Raw genomic sequence first — 13115 nt, forward strand, 5'->3', positions numbered from 1 at the left:
CATCCTCCTACCACAGCCCAACTTGTCACAGCAAGGAAAGAGGAGGGAGGTGGGGGCAGGGGGTGGACAGCAATCCACCGATTGCAATCGACTTCTAGTTTATGGAAGCTTGTCTACAAAAATGTTACCCCGTCTCGAGTAACGAGTGAAAGGGGGGCGGCCGGGCGGCAGCGGTGAGCGGGGAGTGAGGGGGGGGGGGCGAATGGAGAGTGCTCGAGACTGCCGCTCTCCTCCACGGCAGGCTACTCGCACGCTCTGCCCCCCCCCCCTTCTCTTCCGTCGCTCGCACAATGCGTCATTGAGCCCCCCGCGACGCTCAGTGGTTGCCTCGCAGCTAGAACCGCTGGGGTCCCGGGGGACACCTTTACGCGTGAGAGTTTGGGCGCCACGGTGGCTAGGAGATGTCAACTGGCTCGCCCTGGTACGCAGGAGGTCGTGGGTTAGATCGCGACCCTGACGCCTGCTGCTGTATATTTGGAGTTTGCGGCGTCTCTCTCTCTCTCTCCTCGCGGGGTTTCCCTCCACATTTAGAATCGACGTAGAGTGTTCGGCTGCTTTAAATGTCCACACGATAAGCCACTTCGTTGAGCTATCATTTGGGGCCAAGTCACTTCTGTAAAAGAACTATATAGCTTAGTTGGCTTTACCTGGTTAAATAAAAATTAGTTATCCTTCTAAACTCTACGGTTTCATCGTATAGCTGAACAAAAAAAATCGGGCAATAAAACTGCTATTGACCAAAACATCCCAATGCTGGGAATGTATTTCTTCTCCAAATGATTGCGGTGATCAAAATCGCCCTCAACTGAAAAACGAAATTGGCAGGATCTTCCTGAAAAAAAGCCTTTTCAGGGTAAGCAAGCGTGAGGATGATAATCACGATAAACAATAATCCGTACGACCTCCTCCCTGCCACCCACCGCTGACACGGACGGATGGGCATGTCACAACATCAGTTTGGTGGGAAGATTACACTTTGCAGTGGGTCTTGCCAGGCTCTCAATAATGCAGCGTGTTGTTAAATCTCTCTCTCTGTCTCGGTGCACGTCCAAATACACGGTTAAGCTTCCACCGCTCTTACTTTGCTGTGTTATCATTCTGTCTGCACATCTACGCACTAACTCAACCATCTGTAACACACACCGTACCCGCACTCAGACTCAATAGACCGAGGGAGCGTTATATTGCTTTGACCCTCAGCGCGAGCAAAAAAAAAAATCAAACCGCGGGTAACATCAAAGAAACGCTGCGCACTGAGGAACACTATCCACTTATTCGACTCGAAATGTCCGCGTGGAAGTTTTTTCTTCCTTGAACAAGTTGAGTACCTTACTCTTTCTCAACAACAACAACAGCAAAAAAACAAACCCCAAATTGTGTATCTCTTGAACGGAGATTGCTGATGCTGCGTACCCTTGATGAACGAACGCGTGCCGTTCATATACGCGGCGTTCCGATTGTAACTGTTGATTGGACAGAACCAGCCACGCGTGGCTTTGTTTCGAACGAACGCCTTGTTTCATGTTCACGGTGTCCTAAATGCACAATCTATTTACGACGAAATATAAAGGACATGCAAAGTCCCCGGCCTGTTCACAATTAAAAAAGGTAATAAAAAAAACACAAGCAAGAAAAAAAAGATAAAGGTGCAGCCCTGCAATTGCTTGCCTGCAGAACAGCTGCCACCAGAGGGGGCTTCAGGCAGCCCTCTCTGGAGGGCATTTCACTGACCTCTTCCACATTGGCCAGACAGAGGTGGGAGAACCCACACTTTACCCCACCACACATCACATGCCAAACGGCTGTGGTCTGCCCAATGTATACTTGTGGGTGGACAGAGAGGGGGGGGGGGTCAGTGAACGGGAGGGCAAATTAAAGTTGAGTTTCATCCTATAAATTTCCCAAACAACTTTTCTTCAAAAATCAAATAAACGTTCAAAGTATAAAATGCACATTGAGGCAGTTCTCATCACCCTGTTCACAGCCCCGAGTCAGCCGTGAAAATTCCACATTCCTACGGTGGCGGCGGGTGCATCTCGACATAGCACAAGCAGCCGTGGACTTCTCCACAAAAGTGTTGCTGATTTTATCGACCTCGGAGGGAAGGGATGATGATGATGATGGTGCCGAGTTGACTCAACCCCTCCCGCCCTCCCCCAAGCAAGGATTTGAATTGGCAGCCTTTCGACTGTGAGTCGCCTGCTCTTCCGCCAGGCCACCTGGCTGGGCATTATGCAAATTAGCGGGCCTAATTAGAGCCACAAAGGGAAGTGGGGTCCCGGTGTGTGATGGGAGGAACGTGGCAGGAGGCTCGGTATGCCCTCGTTATTCACGAACTTGCTGACCGCGACGGCGGCTATCCGTGAATGGCATCTGGAACTCCACACAGCCACACCGACAGAGAAGTAAAGTGATGGGATAATTTTCACGTATTTAATCGTTTATTTACGTATTTAATTCAGGTAATTCGTGAAAAAGATCGTTTTTTAGTAGTTCAATACCCGATCATTAATCCGCAAAATTTGCTATTCACGAGTTTCGGAACGTACCCCTCGCGAATATTGAGGGAATACTGTACAGAGTGGTCCAGATGTCGAATGACCATTTTTTTTCCACTTTGCACATTCATTTCTGTTTGAAATAAAGCTTACTTACAAAAAAAATAAAGTTTTAGAGCATTACATGGTGGTCACAAGACATCTGGACCTCCCTGTACAGACCTCTGTGGAGTTGGTTTCGCCACCTGGTACGTTAACTGCACCGAACGAGACCGGCAGAGGCTTCAGAGGGTGACGCTGCCCCACCCAGCGGCTCACAGGCGGCGTGCAGCTCACCCTGAGAGATCGCGACACCAAGAGGCGCATAGCTAAGGTCCAAAAGATCATCGCCGATTCCAGCCACCCGGGCCACGAACTTTTCATCAGGAAACAATCCAAGAGAAAGCTCCGGCTACATCAGCATTGCGGCTACCACCAACCGCCTCAAAGACAGCTTCTATCCCCAGGATGCTGAGCTGAGCCCCGCACAATATTTGCCCAAACCACACCAACCCCAGATTTTGCTCCCCCCTACCCCCCATTCACATCCCACCCCACCCCATCACCGACTGCACTAGACATTAACCAAATAGCAACATTTTGCATAACAAGATCATTTATAAAGCTCACCCGCAGGGGACCCCACTTCTGCTATGCACATGTCACTTTTATCATCTGCACAGCGATTTTACTTAGCTTTTTTTTTATTACATTTTAATATATTTTTAAATATTACTGCTGCTGTTTACATTGCTGTTGTTAATTTGCACAAGCTGAGAGAGCGATACGGGAGCAAAGCATCTCACTGCCATGTACCACATGTGTATGCACGGATATGTGATCAATAAAGCTGACTTGACTTGCTAGAGAAGTGTTCTTCACTAATTTTCAGAGGCGAGGTGGGGGGGGGCACATTTGCCGATAAAACATCGTCAGTGTGAGAAGGGCCGCTACACGTTTGAAACCATTGGGGGTTTGACAGCATGATGATGGGGGGGGGGGGGGGGAGTTGTTTTCACTATTTGTGTATTATAGACGCACTAAAGGACATTGAAGAACACTGCTTTGAACGAATTCTAGGGGTTTTATTAATTCCTATGCAAGGTTTAGGAAAACGCCGTAGTAGAGAATTGTAGGAGCGCTGGTGATGTTCCCACTCACTCACATGGCCTCTCTGTAGAACGCCTAATAAACAGCTTCCTGGATTACATCAACATTCACAACCCACCCCCCCTCCCCCCCGGTTCTTTCCATGAGCAACCAAATAATCCCTGGCCCGCACCCACGACCTCCCTCCCCACCCTTCCCAAATGAATTCAAAACGGTGACATCTTCTTGGTTCTTTCGGTAAAGTCACGTAGAATGGAAATAATAAAATAATAAAAATAAAACATAAAATAATTCTCATGATGTTTCGGCCACAACGCAAGCAGCCGTCCTCAGGTGAAGAACAGGTCTGTCAGAAAGACAGCGTCTGAATGAACACCACCAGGCGCTGTCTTTCTGACAGACCTGTTCTTCACCTGAGGACGGCTGCTTGTGTTGTGGCCGAAACGTCGTGAGAATAATTTTATTATGTTTAATTTTTATTATTTTATTATTTCCATTCTACGTGACTTTACCGAAAGAACCAATAAGATGAATCCCTGCAGTCACGAAAGCCTTAAATCGAAACGGTGACATCGTTTGTGTTATCATTCATTTTAAAGTAATCATGATTGTTTACCCATGAAAGTCCTCACTGAGTCTCTTGACCCTGCGTTTTTTTCAGGAGGATCCTGCCAAGGTTTCACAATGTGCTGAGAACGCTGATTTGCTCGCTATGTTTCAAATTCAGCACATTTTATTTAAGTTACATTGGTACATTTGGACCACGACGTGGGCACGCGATGGCCCCACTCTACTCTTGCGAATAATCTCGCGGCATCTTTAACATCCACTGCGAAGCAAACATCGCGTATCCTTTTTTAAAATCCTTTATATTAAGTTCGCTTGCTTGCTTAGGACCGTGCAAATCTTTCGGTCGTTTTTTAACCCACTTCCCGTGATCCAATCGAGCTGACATTTTGCACGCAGACTCGTTCTGCGTGTCAATTAATGTTCGTGAATTTTTTTTCCAAAAATTTTACACTTTTTAGGACAAAAATATTATATTTAATTACCAATTGGTTAATGCTGCCATGAAATCATCTGACCCATAGGTGGCAGCCATCTCAAGCCAGAGGACGAGAGGACTCTAGCCGCCACGCATATAAAGGATTTATAGTGAAAAACTTTGTTTTTACTGGTTATACTTATTTCTGGCTAAATTACACACCCACAGTAGTTAACTGTGAACCATCTGCGAATGAGCGGCAAACGCCGCGGTTCCGCAAGGCCATGGGCATTAACATGTTTTTGTTAAAAGAGAGTGAACAAATCACAAATATTTTACAGCATTTTGCCAATCCACTGCTGGACGAAGCTTTCCCCACACACCAAGCCAAACACGAGGATTGTCTGATCATATTTCACGTTGGTCTGTGCACTTCGGTCAAGTTGGGGAGCAGAGGCATGGAAGTGGAGGTTTTGAGAAGACCGGCGCATTACAGATGCTGTGGCCACAGGCCGAATACATATATAAATATACATAAGGAAAATAAGACAATTCTACGCTGACATAAATGGCCCCCGAGTTTAACGACTGAACACACGAAAACTGCACTTATTTACAACAAAGGTGAAAATGGAATGAATTTATCTTTGACCGGGTAGCCACCTTACAGGTCTAGGTTCTGCCTAGGTCACGAGCTAACTTGTAACTGAAGACACGAACACAGCAGGAGGTTCTTATGTGTCTTGCAGCTGCTGCCAGCACCTTTATCCCATGAGGCAACAGGGTTGGTCTGTACCACCTGGGATGGTAAATTCCACCAGTACGTGTGCTGAATTTCTTTCGCACGGTACGTAGCCAACCGTGCTAATCGGAGGATATACCCCTCGGCTGTGTCCACCTTAAGACGAAGCTTTGTTTCACGTAAACATGTCCTATTTATTTTCATATTCCATAAACGTTTCGTAATCAATTCATGTTTTCGTTTAGAGTTCCAAAAAAAATCTATTTCTCTATTAAACACCAACATTTCACAACGCCTCTCTCATACATAGCGACCGCAACTCACTTTGCTACCACGCACATTCGTGAACCGACGATAAAATTGTCCAAGAAAAACTCTGTTAGCATTTTCCACCCAAGGTGGTCGCCGATAAGCAATCTTTAGGGAAGGAGGGAGGGAGGAGGTAGGGGGGAGCAACGGCTCCAATAACCACTTTTTTGTTTTACCTGGGCGATAGCGTCTTGCGGATAAGACCCAATATCCACTGACAGTCGCACGTCCAGTCGAGCAGCATGCTCCGGGCTCCTGCCATAGCATCGCCGACGCACGCGGCAAGATGAAACACAGCCCGTGCGCCACCTTCGCTCCCGTCGTCGCCGATCGCGCCCAACCAGGGCAAGCAGCGAGCTGCTCGGCGATTGACTTCGTTACAGAGCCGCCCTTCACCACGACGGCACAACCCGCGGAGCTGTGGAACGCCGGGGTCGTCACTGACGCCCCACGCGAAACACGTCGCGCGCGCGCGCGCGAGAAGCGAAGGACTCCGTTCCTCGTCGTCGTGCTATGAGCGCGGGTGGCTGCTGGCCGACAGCCCGTTGCGTGCGTATGGGGGTGGTGATGATGGTGGTGGGGGGGGGGGAGTGGTGGAAATGAGGAAGCGTGGCCAAGGGCCGTTGGGGCTGCTCCTTTGAGGGCACGCAATGGGCAATGGGCGATGCACAATCACGTGAACGAGCGGCGGCTGTCGGCGGCGTCGGGGTTGCGGGCTGCGTTCCACCAAACGCGCCCGGGGTCGCCAGCTGCACTGTACTCGAGACGCGGGCACGTCTTGTGTCCCTGGCACGGAGGGGATTGTGGCGCATGATGGTGGGTGGGTAGGGGTGGTGGGTAGGGGTGGTGGGTAGGGGTGGCGAGTAGGGGTGGTGGATAGGGGTGGCGGGTAGGGGTGGCGGGTAGGGGTGGCGAGTAGGGGTAGGTGGGTAGGGGTGGTGGGTAGGGGTGGCGGGTAGGGGTGGTGGGTAGGGGTGGCGGGTAGGGTGGTGGGTAGGGGTGGCGGGTAGGGGTGGTGGGTAGGGTGGTGGGTAGGATGGTGGGTAGGGTTAGGGGCCCCCTACCCCTATCCACCACCCCTACCCCCCTACTAGGGGGGTAGGGGTGGTGGGTAGGGGTGGTGGGTAGGGTGGTGGGTAGGGGTGGTCGGTAGGGGTGGCGGGTAGGGGTGGTGGGTAGGGTGGTGGGTAGGGGTGGGGGGTGTAGCGGTCAGCGCGCTGCCGCCTACACGAGTTCGATTCCCGCTCGCTGGCAGCACCGGTGACGTTAATTTTGAACCGGTCCTGGGACTCCCCCCCCCCCCACTGGTACGCTGTGTAGACATCGGCACGAGGGAGACAAAGGCGGCCGGGCGTAGTCCTGGCCACCCACTCACCCCGCTTCGTGTGTCGTTCCGGCCTTCGTAGATAGGTGCTCTTTAATGAGCGCTTGCTGGGCTGTTCATGCTACGGGGGTGGGGGTTGTGGATCGTTGGTGGGTAGAGAGACATTCAGACCCAGCCAAATCTGTGACCCTCATGAGGTTTTGAAGAATTCCACCCCCCCCAACCAAAATATGCAAACAAAAAACGAATTGAAACCACGAAGCAAAGCGAAAACACTTGTTGGGGATTGCGTTCCTGCCACCCGTCGCCCGCGGTGCAACGCTTTTTTTGTTCGTAATAAATATTTTAAAAACAACAACCACAAAGCGATATTCTACGAGGGATAGCTTTTTATCAAATCCTTTATATTAAGTTCACTTGCTTGCTTGCGTGCTTGCGCGCTTACGACCGTGCAAATCTTTCGGTCGTTTTTTTTAACCCACTTCCAGTGATCCAATCGAGCTGACATTTTGCACACAGACTCGTTGTGTGTGACAATTTATTTTCGTGAAAATTTTTTCCAAAAATGTTCACTTTTTAGGGAAATTTTTTAAAAATATTTATTTACCAATTGCTTAATGGTGGCAGACAATCATCTGACCCATAGGTGGCAGCCATCTCAAGCCAGAGGACGAGAGGACTCTAGCCGCCACGCATATAAAGGATTTATAGTTAAAAACTTTGTTTTTACCGGTTATTTTTTTTGTCTTCTTCTATTTTGTGTTCGACGTCGGGCACACACACAGCAACGACGAGCGGACGAGTAAACACGTTCAGCGGGTTCGCGTTGTAGAATTAGGGCCAAATGGAGCCACAAATATTTGAATAAGAGGACCCCCCGAAGCCGCCCGAGTCTCAAAACAAAGTTTCTAGCAGTCGACGTTGTCGGGATGGACTCCCCTTCCCTCTCTCGAGCGATACGCTTCATTGTTACGTCGTTACTCTGAACGTGGCAGCCAACAGAAATATGTAGAAGCAGCAACTTCCTTATAAGAACTCATGTTTACCTTTTTTTCTCTCTATCCCCCGGAATGAGATACGCAAAGCGGATAAAATTCCCCACTGTGACACATCCCCCCCACCCCCACCGTATAAGCCTGAACGAACTTGGGGCAAGTGCTGTTAGCGAGCACCTATGAAGGCCGGCACGGCACACGAGGGGGTGGGTGGGTGGCCAACACCTCGCCCGGTCGCCTTTGTCTCCTGCGTGGTGATAATTACTCTGCAACACCGCACCAGGTACCCGTTTGAGGCCGAGCCGACGAACACGCAGCCAGATAATGCGTGTAACAGCACGCGTTTATCTCTCGCGTGTGGAAAGGACAAACGACACACTTATAAACTTCTTCTTGGTTCTTTCGGTAAAGTCACGTAGAAGGGAAGTAATAAAATAATAAAAATAAAACATATTAAAATAATTCTCACGACGTTTCGGCCACAACGCAAGCAGCCGTCCTCAGGTGAAGAACATGTCTGTCGATAAGACAGAGTCTAAATGACACGTCTTAGGCTTGGAGTGTCTATTTAAGCTGTGAGGGAGGAGGAAGAGAGCCTTGACAAAAGAATTTGCATTTGAAGAGGAATTTAGCATATTTATGGGAAATGCAGGAATGCGAATAGTGCTAATTCGTTTTTCACCTGAGGACGGCTGCTTGCGTTGTGGCCGAAACGTCGTGAGAATTATTTTATTATGTTTTATTTTTATTATTTGATTACTTCCCTTCTACGTGACTTTACCGAAAGAACCAAGAAGATGATTCCCTGCAGTCACGAAAGCTTTAAATCGAAACTTATAAACTTCTACGACGCTCAAGAATATCCAGAAAAAAAAGAGGTGTTTCGGGGAGGGGGAAAGTAGCCTTGGATAAATCCGAAACGTGGAACCCAAGTCGCCTGGGAGGTGATCGCGTGGGTTTCTGGGAGCTAATTCGAGGTCAGATTCCTTGAGTCGGCGCCACTAGACCGACGCTTTGGGTTCGCGTCCGGGTTTCGCCAGCCCGCGATGAAAACCGGTTTTTCAGGTGTGGCGGGTTGATGCTCTCAATCCGGTCACCCATGGCCACAAGGCAAAGATCCCCGCCCCCCGTATAGCCTGTAACAGACGTTGGGGCAAGTGCTGTTAGCGAGTAGCACCGCCTATGAAGGCCGGCACGGCACACGACGGGGTGGGTGGCCAGCACCACGCCCGACCGCCTTTGTCTCCCTAGTGGCGATGTTGTTTACACCGCACCAGGTACTCATTCGAGGCTGAGTCGACCTAGGGGAGGCCCAGGACCGGTTCAAATAATCGTCACTGGTGTTGGCCATGAGCGGGAATCGAACTCGGGTGGCTGGGTTTCATAGCGCAGTGCAAAAACCACTACGAATACAACCGCCATTCGCCACTAGGTGACGGCGACGTCATCCACCACGACGCCTGTGCCAGGCTAGGTGCACTTTGAGGCTGCCACGTGAAGTGTTGAAGGCTCGCTGCTGACAGGGAGGTCCCTGGACAGACCCAGCAGGTGCCATGGGTCTGCTGACTGAGATGACCGGTAGAGGCACCACCAGCTGTACCCCCTACTGTGCCATGCTATGTGCAGGAGTTCACGGGACAGACCGAGCAGGTGCCGTGGGTCGGCTGACTGAGATTACCAGTAGATGCACCACCAGCTGTACCCCCTACTGTGCCAGGCGAGGTGCAGGAGTTCACGGGACAGACCCAGCAGGTGCCATGGGTCTGCTGACTGAGATGACCGGTAGATGCACCACCAGCTGTACCCCCCTACTGTGTCAGGCTAGGTGCAGGAGGTATCGGGACAGACCCATCAGGTGCCATGGGTCAGCTGACTGAGATGACCGGTCGATGCACACCAAGCTGTACCTTCTACTGTGCCAACTCCACGAACCACTCACTGCACTACTGGGCACACAAAACTAAACGAAGACATATTTCTCAAATTCTGCTGTGGTAACACGAATTTTTTTCTTAACCGCCTTGAATCCTCGTGTGGTATGCCGGATCAGGATTGCGCGTTGGAAACTTTTTCTATCTCTCTCTCTAAGCTTTTGCCACGCACTACTGCGGTGGCACACATCTACTGTATACTTTTAAAATCATTTAGAAAACCAGCACTGTATACATATGCAAGCCGTGCACGTGTTATGAATCCGAGGATTTCTGATCACCCGGATGTTACGGGATCGCGTACCCGTCAACCCCTTATCAGTGCCCGACCTTGTTACAGACCGATTCAGACCTTATTGGGTCACGCCGTGGCCCGTATAAATCTCAACGTTCATCCTACAACGTTCCTTTCAGACGGGAGAAACACAAAAAATAGAGATATTTAATGTTTTGCCCGTATAGAAACGGCTGTACGCAGTATGGACCTGAAAACTCAATGTCCCTGTACAGGACTACGGGGTAAGGGGCCGTCCATAAATGACGTCACGCGATTTTGGACGATTTTTTACCCCCCCCCCCCTTCGTCACACGGCGTCACAAAAAGTCAGACCCCCCTCAAAATATGACGTCACAAAGCTCTGCCCCCCCCCCCCCCAAAAAAAATAAAACATGCTTCAAATCGCTTTAAACTATTGTCATTGTAGTGCGTATTTAATGTGGCGCTGCACTCTGATGTTGTAGGAGAAAACATTTGTTAAAAAGTCGATTTAATTAAGTCAAACGTGTTGTCTATATTTATTTAAAGTTGCGCATTTTGATGTGACGTCACGTTTCTCAAACGCCCCCCTCCCCTCGTCACACATCGTCACAAATATCTGACCCCCCCTCCCCCCAGGTGCTTGACGTCATTGACAACTTTGTGATCTTTTATCTTCTTGGTTCTTTCGGTAAAGTCACGTAGAAGGAAAATAATAAAATAATAAAAATATTATTTATTACGTTATATTATTATTATTTGATTATTTTCCTTCTACGTGACTTTACCGAAAGAACCAACAAGATGAATCCCTGCACTCACGAAAGCTTTAAATCGAGCTTTGTGATCGGCTGGAATGCACGGGCAAATCCAGCCGACTTGTGCATCACGCACGTTGGACTTCTTTCGCGCGTACGTAGCCGACTGTGCTTCAGCATCGCACCACGACCATCGGGGCAGGCGAAATGTAACAGCGCGGGTGGGCGGGCGGGGGTATCAATCATTACCTAATCAGCGGCATGGGTCTAGGCGACAATAACATTAGCATGATTACCGCCGTAATTAACAACTCGAATAAATACAGGGGTCTGCGCATGTTTGACTCTCTCTGGCGGAAACGAAATGCGATTATTGGCTCAAGTGCGGAACGCTGCCACTCGTGTCTATGTTGCCGTACCCGCGATCACGACCCACGTGATGATTGTACTATCAATGAGCCCGCGATCACGATCTATGTTGTGATTTTACTATCTATGTACCCGCGATCGTGACGTAGTAAATCATTGCAGTGGTGACGATCACAATCGCCGCAGTCATCGCCATGCCCACCGCAGTCAGCGTGGTCAATGCGATTGTCAATATTTATAGTGATCGAATCACCTCTTCCAAGACCATCGTGGCCAGCGTGGAGCGAGTTGGCGATAAAGAATGGTTAATGCAGTCTTGACGCCTTGCAAAGGGCATCTATTTGTTGTCTGAACATCTTAAACACCATCGTGTTGTATTGTCAGAAAGGGTAAAATTTCTACCTATTATATTTCTTGAGCATGTTGACACTGGCAACAACAACAACAACAACAGGTCCCATAGACATAACGCGTTCCACCGGAATAATTTCTCGAGAACTCCCCGCAGCGAAGGGTCCTTCCGCCAGCTGCGACGTCCACATGCAATTGCAGGGCTGCACCTTCGACCCGTCGTGGTGGTGGATTCTGTGAATTCTCTGTGCCGCTGACCGAGTTCCGGTGTAACCCGGTCAGCGCCGCAAAAAGCGACCCAACCCCCCCTTACCCCGTCACTCCACAGCCTCCAAACCCTCTCTGGTCGCACCAAAAACGGCACGGGAAGCAAGCGGCTCAAACGAGCGAACGAATGAGCGAACGAATTCCGAGAAGACCCGTTCGAGTGTGCACATCGCGGCCAAAGTCACGGCGATGACGACCGCGCCACCAGCGGTGACAGGCGACGACAAAGCTCCCCCCCCCCCCTTGTCCCGCTTCCAGGCAACGGCATCGCAGCTATAATTAGAAGCCTTGCCCTCAGTGGGCCGTGGGTGCAGTGCAGTGGAAGGTGGTGGTGGTGGGGGACTCTGGGGCTGGGAGGTGAGAGGTAGTGGAGAGGTATGGTCAGCTGGCGTGGTGGTGGTGGTGGTGGCGATGTACGTACTGTATTTTTCGATTTAAAGCTTTCGTGACTGCAGAGATTCATCTTCTTGGTGCTTTCGGTAAAGTCACGTAGAATGGAAATAATAAAATAATAAAAGTGAAACATAATAAAATAATTCTCACGACGTTTCGGCCACAACGCAAGCAGCTGTCCTCAGGTGGAGAACAGGTCTGTCGAGAAGACAGAGTCTGGGGTGTGTCATTCAGACTCTGTCTTCTCGACAGACATGTTCTCCACCTGAGGACGGCTGCTTGCGTTGTGGCCGAAACGTCGTGAGAATTATTTTGTTACGTAAAATTTTTCTTATTTTATTATTCACGTACTGTATGTTGAACTTCTTTCGCGCCGTACCTAGCCAACCTTGCTCATCGGAGGTGCGGGTGCTAGGCGGATTATATGTAACACGATGTTTGTTCCTGGGTAGTAAGTGCTATTTTCTAATTACTTATACCTCAAAAGTATAGAAAACGGTTATTATTCCCCGCAAACGTGGCTTTTGTGACCAGGACTTTACGTGAAGGAATGACACAAATGCACACCACGTTTTCTCATTGACAATATGTACATTTCAATATATCACTGTCCTGGTCACAAAAGCAAAATTTGTCGGGAATAATAGCCATTTTCTGCACTTTTGATGAATAAGCAATTAGAAAATAACACTTACTACCCATGAACAAATTTTTTTGTTGCCACACTGCTATAATTACATCGCAAATACCACGAAGGATGGCAACAGCCTTGGGGAGACCATCAATCG

General features: G+C 49.4%; 1 protein-coding gene across 1 annotated transcript in view; it reads right to left on the bottom strand.

Annotated features, from left to right (window-relative positions):
• LOC133356785 (IQ motif and SEC7 domain-containing protein 1-like) overlaps window positions 1-6206 on the bottom strand; it is a 75133-nt gene extending 68927 nt beyond the window's left edge. The window contains 1 exon segment of the mRNA XM_061574464.1: window positions 5860-6206. Coding sequence (XP_061430448.1) covers window positions 5860-5927 — 68 coding nt within the window. The 5' untranslated portion in view covers window positions 5928-6206.
• Window positions 6207-13115: the final 6909 nt, after the last annotated feature.

Source organism: Lethenteron reissneri, chromosome 55, assembly GCF_015708825.2.
Source record: "Lethenteron reissneri isolate LAM-NWPU_2019-01 chromosome 55, ASM1570882v1, whole genome shotgun sequence".
Classification (NCBI taxonomy): Eukaryota; Metazoa; Chordata; class Hyperoartia; order Petromyzontiformes; family Petromyzontidae; genus Lethenteron; species Lethenteron reissneri.